This window comes from Nicotiana tomentosiformis, chromosome 8 (assembly GCF_000390325.3).
Source record: "Nicotiana tomentosiformis chromosome 8, ASM39032v3, whole genome shotgun sequence".
Lineage (NCBI taxonomy): Eukaryota > Viridiplantae > Streptophyta > Magnoliopsida > Solanales > Solanaceae > Nicotiana > Nicotiana tomentosiformis.
The window spans coordinates 16642601-16652510 of NC_090819.1; the positions used below are offsets into that span (position 1 = coordinate 16642601).

The 9910-nt window shown below is 42.3% G+C and overlaps 1 protein-coding gene across 1 annotated transcript; it reads right to left on the bottom strand.

Moving 5' to 3' along the window:
- Positions 1–7860: 7860 nt before the first annotated feature.
- LOC138897122 (uncharacterized) lies at positions 7861–9148 on the bottom strand. The gene is made up of 2 exons (XM_070183079.1): positions 8540–9148; positions 7861–8496 (listed from the first exon to the last, which is right to left on the bottom strand). The coding sequence occupies exons 1-2, from the start codon at positions 9146–9148 to the stop codon at positions 7861–7863; spliced, it is 1245 nt and encodes a 414-aa protein (XP_070039180.1).
- Between the last annotated feature and the right edge of the window lie 762 nt (positions 9149–9910).

Consider the following 9910-nt stretch of genomic DNA (forward strand, 5'->3'; position numbering starts at 1 on the left):
TACCCATTGTTTAATAAATAAATAATTTATAAAAGTAATTAATAAATATCAAAATTATCATTTGTGCATGAAAATGATTAGAAACAATTATTTAACATTATAAAAATATAAAAAGTTATTTTCTGCATAAATAATATAATTATACATACATATGGGCTATTATTGTAAAATATGCAATTTGGCCCTAGAAAAATACAAATGTAATTATAAGAAATGCCCTCAAAATATTTAAACCTCATATTGGTGTAAATGATAAGTTTAGATGATTAAATCATCATAAAATAATTTGGAGGATAATTATTGGATATTTATACAATAAAAATGCAGAAATAAATTGGTTTAAAGTCTTTAAAAATCATGAAAAATTATGAAAATACTTGTATATGCTTGTAAATCAAATGATGATGCATATGCGCTATTTTGAAGGTATATATATATATATATTTGAAAAAATATGAGGGAAACATCGGGTATCAACAACTATCCCTCTTTACTCGGGAAGGATGAAAGAGTTGTCGGGTAAAGAAATGATGACCAATTTTGACCGAATGGGATGATTTGAAAAGATATTGGCTGGACCCTGATCTCTAAGCTGCCTATATATCCCTGGTTTTACAGGTTTCAGGTCATGTGTAGTTCCGGATCCAACGATGGAATAAACCGACGGAGTTATTATAAGAACGGACAAGATATTCTGGATAGGACGATATTGGGATTGGGAATGGATGTGTCTGAGAATGGTTATGGATATTTGAACGGGTATGGTGATTGGTTACGTTTGAAATAATTGAAGGATATGAACGTTGAATGGAAATTGGAGCGAAGATTGCTCCTGTTAAGAGAACAGTTACTTCCTGGATCACCTGCAAACTCAAAACACGATGTATGCACAATATATATATTGATTATTGCAAGAATTTAAACATTATGCAAATTTCCTCTGGACCATGGAGATCGTCTTTGGACGGTGAGGATGATGTCCTTAGACCATGACGTCCCGGGCCATGAGTTGTGAGATAGGGGATTCACAGGCGATGAAATAATATTCTCGGGCTATGAAGGTGGTGCCTCTGAACCATGATGCCTTTGAATAATGATGTGAAATGTTAAGAGATCCTCAGGTCATGGCATAGTGTCTTCCGGCTATGAAGATGATGCCTTTGGACTATGACGCCCTCAGAAAATTTGGCTATGTATCAGCCCATGAGATGCAAAGACATGATGCTTTAGATAAGACAAGACAACTTAGTCTTGTGTATGGTCGGAGGCAGAGCTCAGCCTCGAGAGAAGCGAATGATGCAAGGTTTTTGGAATAGAGCAACATTTATGGTTATGCAAGGAGAGACAATGCTTAGTCTCGTGGGGGGAGGGGGGGAGGAAGAGCTTAGCGTTATGTAGTTGAGAGGCAAGGCTTAGACTCATGCAAGATTTGAGACAATATTTAATCTCATGCAATGGGAAGGCAGGGCTTAGCCTCATGCAAAGATTTGAGACAATGCTTAGTCTCATGCAATGGGAAGGCAGAGCTTAGCCTTATGAAATTAAGTAGGCAGGGCTTAGCCTCATGCAAAGATTTGAGACAATGCTTAGTCTCATGTAATGGGAAGGCAGAGCTTAGCCTTATACAATTAAGGAGGCATGGCTTAGCCTCATGCAAGGTTGAGACATTTCTTAATCTCATGCAATGGAAGGCAATGCTTAGCCTTATGCAGTTGAGGAGGCAGGGCTTAGCCTCATGCAAGATGGAGACGGTGCTTGGTCTCATGCAAGGGGAAGGCAATGCTTAGCCTTATGCAGTTGAGGAGGCATGGCTTAGCCTCATGCAAGATTTGAGACAATGTTTAGTCTCATGCAAATGGAAGGCAATGCTCAGCCTTATGCAGTTGAGGAGGCAGGGCTTAGCCTCATGCAGGATGGAGACAATACTTAGTCTCATGCAAATGTAAGGCGATGCTTAGCCTTATGCAGTTGAGTAGGCAGGGCTTAGCCTTATTCAAGATTTGAGACAATGCTTAGTCTCATGCAAATGAAAGGCAATGCTTAGCCTTATGTAGTTGAGGAGGCATGTCTTAGACTCATGCAGGATGGAGACAATGTTTAGTCTCATGAAGCGAATAAATAATAAGTGATAGAGGAGTATTTCTTAGCCGTGGATGAGTTTAGTAGCCTTGTTGTTGTGAAGACAATGATTCTAAGGTGCGCACGTACTGGCGACTATCTCTTGTTCTTGCATTCAAAGAAAAATCATGAGTTTTGCGGGGGAGGTTGGTTCGTGCCTTTGTCTGCTTGCTTTGCTCTGTTCCGCATTGAAATCCTGTCCGAGTTACCATGGGTAGCATCTGGCTAAGAATAAATTTTTCGAAAAAATATGCATGCATAGTTATTGAAAATATATTAATGTGCAATTTAAAAATTGATTAGATGAACCAATAGCTGTGACACTGTTAGAGACATTGTGACCTTCTTGCCATAGAATTTTGAGGATCCTCCTCAAAATTCTGCCCCAGTTACCTAGACGAATCTCTGGCTATTCCGCATATAGTGCCGTTGGCTGAACTTGCTTCGAAATTTTGAGGGTCCTCCTCAAAATTCTGCCCCAGTTTCCAATTAAGGGGAAAATGGAAATTTTATTGAATTGTGACCAAACCCACAGGGCTGCCTACGTATCCCCTCTTAAACGGGAATCAGGTCAAGCGTAGTTCAGTTACATCATATGCAAAAAATTTAGACATAGTATCTTTTGACTGCGTCTCAATTAATAGGCTTTGGCCATATTTCTCCATCCATCTCTGCGAGTATGAGTGCTCCTCCTGTTAGTACCCTGTGAACCATATAAGGCCCTTGCCAGTTGGGTGAGAATTTTCCTTTGGCTTCATCCTGATGTGGAAAGATCTGTTTTAGCACTAGCTGCCCCGGTGCGAACTGTCTAAGTTTAACCCTTTTGTTGAAAGATCTGGACATTCTGTTCTGATAAAGCTGACCATGACACACCGTATCCATTCTTTTCCCATCAATGAGAGCTAACTGCTCATAGCGGCTTCTTATCCATTCTGCATCACTCAGCTCAGCTTCTTGTATAATTCTCAAGGAAGGAATTTTTACCTCAGCGGGGATGACAACTTCAGTACCGTAGACCAATAGGTAAGGAGTTGCTCCGGTTGACGTGCAGACTATGGTACGGTATCCCAATAAGGCAAATGGTAACTTCTCGTGCCACTGCTTGTGATTCTCTACCATCTTCCTTAGTATCTTCTTAATGTTCTTATTGGCAGCTTCCACATCTCCATTCATTTGGGGTCGGTATGCTGTGGAGTTTTTGTGCTTGATCTTGAAGGTTTCGCACATGGCTTTCATTAGATCACTATTGATATTAGAGGCATTGTCAGTGATGATGGATTCTGGAACCTCGAATCGACAAACAATACGGTCCCTAACAAAATCTGCGACGTCTTTCTTGGTTACAGTTTTGTAAGATGTAGCTTCAACCCACTTTGTGAAATAGTCGATGGCCACTAGAATGAACCTGTGCCCGTTTGAAGCGGTGGGCTCGATCGGTCCAATGACATCCATTCCCCAGGCAACAAAAGGCCAAGGTGCGCTTGTTGCATTAAGTTCATTTGGAGGTACCCGTATCATATCTACGTGTATCTGGCACTGATGACATTTCTGGACATACCGGATGCAGTCTGTTTCCATAGTCATCCAAAAGTATCTGGCTCTGAGTATCTTCTTGGCTAGGACGAAACCATTCATATGTGGGCCATAGGTTCCGACGTGTATCTCTTCAAGAAGTTTGGAGGCTTCTTTGGCGTCAACACACCGCAATAGCCCCATATCATGAGTTTTTCTATACAGAATTCCTCCGCATTGGAAGAAATGGTTGGACAACCTCTAAAGTGTGTGTTTCTGGGTGTGGTTTGCGTGCTCTGGATATTCTCCTTTTGTCAAATATTCCCTGATATCATGGAACCATGGATTCCCATCTGTTTCTTCTTCAACATGAGCACAGTAAACCAGCTGACTATGAATCATTATCGGAATGGGGTCGATGTAATTCTTGTCCGGATGTTGTATCATGGAGGACAAAGTGGTCAATGCATCTGCGAACTCATTCTTGATTCTCGGGACATGTCTAAACTCTATCTTCATGAACCTCTTCATCATCTCTTGCACATGATATAGATATGGTAATATCTTGGTATTCTTTGTAGCCCATTCTCCCTGCAACTGATGTACCAGCAGATCTAAATCGCCAATTACCAGTAATTACTGGATATTCATGTCAATGGCCAAATTGAGCCCCAATATGCAAGCCTCATATTCTGCCATATTATTGGTACACGGAATTCTAAGTTTTGCAGATACCGAATAATGTTGACCTGTTTCTGACACCAAAACGGCTCCAATACCCACTCCTTTGAAGTTTGCGGCTCCATCGAAAAACATTCTCCACCCATCGTAGGCTTTGACGATATCTTCTCCTGCGAATGACACATCTTCATCAGGAAAATACATTTTTAGTGGTTCGTATTCTCCTCCTACAGGATTTTTTGCAAGATGATCCGCTAATGCTTGTCCCTTAACCGCCTTCTGAGTCACATAGGCACTGTTGAATTCACTCAACAATATCTGCCATTTTGCCAGCTTCCCTGTAGGCATGGGTCTCTAGAAGATGTACTTCAGAGGGTTCATCCTTGATATGAGATATGTGGTATAGGCACAGAAGTAGTGCCTCAGTTTCTGGGCTATCCAGGTCAAAGCACAACAGGTGCGTTCCAGCAAAGAATACCGTACTTCGTAGGGTGTGAACTTCTTACTCAAATAGTATATGGCATGTTCTTTCCTTCCCGTCTCGTCATGTTGTCCCAAGACTCAACCGAAAGCCCCATCTAATACGGAGAGATAAAGTAGCAGTGGTCTACCAGGTTCTGGCGGGACCGGGACTGGCGATATGAACAAATATTCTTTGATTCTGTCAAAAGCTTTCTTGGAGTCTTCAGTCTAATTGGTTACGACATTCTTCTTTAACATTTTGAAAATCGGCTCACAGATCATGGTTGATTGCGCTATGAAGCGACTGATGTAATTAAGACGTCCCAAGAAGCTCATCACGTCTTTCTTGTTCTTTGGAGCTGGCAAATCCTGGATAGTCTTGACCTTTGATGGGTCTAACTCAATTCCTCGGCGGCTAACGATAAACCCTAATAACTTTCCTGCAGGGACCCCGAAGGCATATTTTGCGGGATTCAATTTCAAATTGTACCTCCGAAGCTGATCAAACAAATTTCCTCAAGTCTACTATGTGATCTGTACTCTTCTTAGATTTGATGATGATGTCATCCACATATACCTCTATATCTTTGTGTATCATGTCGTGGAAAATAGTTGTCATGGCCCTCATATAAGTGGCTCCATCATTCTTCAGACCGAACAACATCATTTTATAGTAGTACACCCCTCATGGTGTGATAAAAACTGTCTTTTCGGCATCCTCTTCATCCATCCAGATCTGATGATATCCCGCGAAGCAATCCACAAAGGATTGGAGTTCATGCTTGGCGCAATTGTCGAACAGTATGTGTATGTTGGGTAACAGGAAATCATCTTTGGGGCTTGCTCTGTTTAGGTCCCGATAATCGACACATACTCTGACTTTCCCATCCTTCTTAGGAACTGGAACGATGTTAGCCAACCAAGTTGGATATTCAACCACTCTGAGAACCTTAGCTTTGATCTGTTTGGTGACTTCTTCTTTGATTTTCAAACTCATATCTGGCTTGAACTTTCTGAGCTTCTACTTTACTGGCGGACACATTGGGTTGGTAGGTAGTTTATGAGCCACTATGGACGTGCTCAAACCGGTCATATCATCATAGGACCATGCAAAGATATCCTCATATTCCTTCAGGAAATGAGTGTATTCTTCTTTCTCTGATGGTGACAAGTGAATGCTTATGCGAGTTTCTTTGACCGTTTCAGAATCTCCCAAGTTGACTACCTCAGTCTCGTTTAGATTGGACTTAGGTTTGTTCTCAAAATTCTCAACTTCTCTGACGATTTCCTCAGGTATCACATCTTCTTCTTCTATCTCTTCTGAGTCACTATCCTTATGTTGCGTTGTCTCATTACATGTCATAGTTGCTGGTTCATCAGGGTAAGAAATAGTAATGATGTAGAGAGAAGATATAAAAGACAATAATAATAAAACATTAAGCCGTTGATAAGTATTAAAACGTCAAACAAAGCAAATTTTAATGACTTCAAACAATGTTTTCTAAAGCAAATACTGAAAGGAAAGAAAAAATGTTTCAAACAAAAATGCTCAAAAAGGAATTGTTTTCAAAATGAATGACAATAGCAGCCATGCTACCGCGGGACTCGTCGGGCCCTGGATGGTGTGGCAATCCAGTTCCTGAGAATAGCTCCCTTCTCCACTGTCTGGATGATGAGGCCTTCTTCCTCTTCCTCCTCAACTATCACACTGCAATCCATGTCTTTATCTTCTAAGAACAGATTCCTTAAGCCAGTTAGAACTTCATCTTCTTCAGATCCCCACATCATGTTGGCTTGATGAAAGGATTGGCTCAAATGTGGTACCGGCTGCTCAAGAGGGTAATAAGGACCATGCCATGGTGGTGACCAATTCTGATACTCGTGCTAGGTGTATTCATACCCAAGCCCAAAGGTCGTGCCGGGACGTTTTAGCTGTATCGGTTTGGTAATACCTTGGAGGTTCTTCCCGAGCCCTTTACCGGGTTCATACCCTGCCCACGCTAGTATACTTTCTATTTTGCTGCTCCACCACTTGTCTTTCTCAATTGCATTGACATGCTCGATGAGATTATAAGTCTCCCCACCTGACTTCCTTCTATTCTCCATGACTAGAACAATTTGGTTGGTATAAATGGGATTACTCCCGTCTCAATGAATGATCACCTCCTGATGATTCCATTCGAACTTTACAGCCTGGTGCAAAGTAGAAGCCACGGCCCCGTCGACATGTATCCAAGGTCTCCCCAACAGCAGATTGTATGAGGTGGATATGTCTAGCACTTGAGATTTAACATCAAACCAAGTCGGGCCCATCAGCAAGCATAGATTTGTTTCCCCAATTGTGGCCCTTTGAGACCCATCGTACACCTTCACATTCATAGTCCCTGCTCGTATTTCATGCAAAACTTTACCCAATATTTTCATAGTAGTCAGTAGACAGATGTTGAGACTGGACCCTCCATCTATCAAAACCCTGGCAATGAATTTATCCTCGCATTGTACAGTGATGTGCAGTGCCCTGTTGTGGCTTAATCCCTCTGATGGCAGTTCATCTTCATGAAAGGCGATCTTGTGGCTCTCTAGTACTTGCACTACCATGTTATCCATCTCCCCACTAGTGATATTGTTAGGTACGTAAGCTTCATTCAATAACTTCATCAAGGCATTCCTATGTGCCTCAGAATTCTGCAGTAATGATAGGATGGATATCTGAGCAGGAGTTTTGTTCAGATGGTCTACCGTAGAATATTCTCTCGCTCGCACCTTTCTCCAAAGATCATCCGGGCCAGTTTCGATTTTCTTGGAAGCAGCTTCTCTACTCGTTCCTCCCAAATTCTCAGGTGTATAAATTTTATCAATCCTGGTCATCCCTTGTACTACACCAGGTTCTTCCATTTTTTGCTTTTCCTTTCCTCCTGGCTCTGCGACATAGTCCCAGGGTACGACATTAGATTTAAAGGGCGGTGTGGATGCTACCGTCACAGTGAAGGGTGTGGTTACTTCTACTTCGAATGGAGCAGGTGCAGCTGCATGTGTTGTTTCCACCTCAAACGGGGTTGGTGCGGCTACGTCAACTTTAACTGGTGGTTATATCTGTACCACAATAGGAGTAAGAGTGACTGCAGGTTTCTTTGGATCATCCCCTTCTCGAATAAGCCCAATCGACCCTTCTGGGTCCCATTCTTCATCCGTCTCTATCACATTTACTCCCTCGCCCCTATGATCCGGCAGGGGATTGTTGCAGACGTTAGGTGCAACCTCTTTTGCTTGTATAACCTTGGTATCGATTAGTGTCTGGATCTTGTCTTTCACGGTGCGACATTCATCAATGGTATGACCCTTCATGCCGGAGTGGTAGGCACATGTTTTGTTTGGATTGACCCATTGAGAGGAGTTTTCCACGGCAACAACGGGAATAGGGGTGATATATCCAGCAGCTTTCAGTCTCTCGTATAATTGATCGATGGGTTCAATAATAGGGGTGTATTGTCTGGGTGGCATGCGGTCGAAATTTGGTCTGGGTTTCTGATAGTTTTGGCGGGCTGGCGGTGAGTGATAATATGCTGGCTGGGTGTTATAAGTATGGTAGGTAGTAGCGGGTTGTGGATATCTGGGAGGTGAAGGCTGATATGTGGGTGGAGGTGTTTGGTATGTAAGAGGAGATTTTGGACCTTGGGCTACCATCACGGCCCCTACTTCTTTCTTCTTGGATATACCCCCTGACTGCAATGCTTTGTTTGTAGCCTGTAATGCCTAAATTAGTTACCATTCCGCTCTTGATCCCTTCTTCAATCCTTTCCCCTAGCTTGACGATGTCAGTGAATTTGTGGTTCTCTATAACCATAAACCTTTCATAGTATTGTGGATCTTGGGCCCAGACGAAGAACTTGTTCATCTGCTTTTCTTCCAATGCCGGCCTTACTTTCGCGGCTTTTGATCTCCATCGAGTAGCATACTCGCAGAAAGTCTCAGTTGGTTTCTTCTTGAGATTCTGTATGTAGAAGATGTTTGGTACATTCTCCGTATTAAACCTGAATCGATCCATGAAATCTGATGCCATGCTTACCCAACTAACCCACTTCTTTAGATTTTGACCGATATACCAAGATAGGGCGTCCCTAATGAGACTTATCATGAACATCTTCATGCGAATCCTCTCATCCTTTCCAACTCCTACGAGCTTGTCACAGTATGTCCTTAGATGCACCTTTGGGTCACCTGTTCCGTCAAACATCTCGAACTTAGGAGGTTTGTAACCCTTCAATAGTTTTATGTCTGGCTGAATACACAGATCTTCATAATTCAAACCCTCAATGCCTTTAACCCCTTCAACACCCTGGACTCGGCTTGTGAGCTTCTTAAGTTCCTCTACCATATTCTTGATGAGAAGGTCCTTCTCGGCGGATTCTGGTGTATATGGGGTTTGTTGAGTGGGGTGAGATAGGGTTTCTACATATATGGGGTTACTTTGGTGGATATCGGGGATTTGGGTGTAGTGATGATCATTGGTTGAGTTCTGTGGATCATGGGTAGGTTGCAGTGTATTTTGAGGAGTATGGTAGGTAGTAGTTTATGGATACTGAGTCGGAAGATGTTGGTGTTGAGGAGGAGTTGTCACTGGTGGAGGGTTGGGATTTTGAGGAGGTGTAGCGTATTGATGAGGTGCAGGAGGATTTTATGGATATTGGTTTGGTGTGTTTTGAGGAGGTGCTGGGTTTTGGGCATTCTGTTGGTTAATATCCGGGATATTTAAGGTGAGGGAGAGGTTTGTCAATTTGTGGACCTGCTCAAGTTCCCCTTGCAATTCCAGTATTTTCTGCTCCAACCGTAGAACTAAATCATTCTGTGCCGGAATACTCCGACCATCTGAAGTTTCAACATTTTCCGCATGCGCAGCGTTATCTTTCCTGATACCACTCATATCATCCATCTTAGCATTTTCCTTACTTTTAGGATCACTTGGAGGAGGAGGAGGTGGAGGGCCTTTGGATCTGGTATGATACGCTGATGATTCCAGTATGCAAGAACCAACCTTAGGGGATGGGAATAATCAAAACAAAGAAAAGCAAAAAGGTAAACAAGTCTGTAGGGGATTTTGGAAGGATATTTGTGGTATTTAAACATGTATTACGGAATT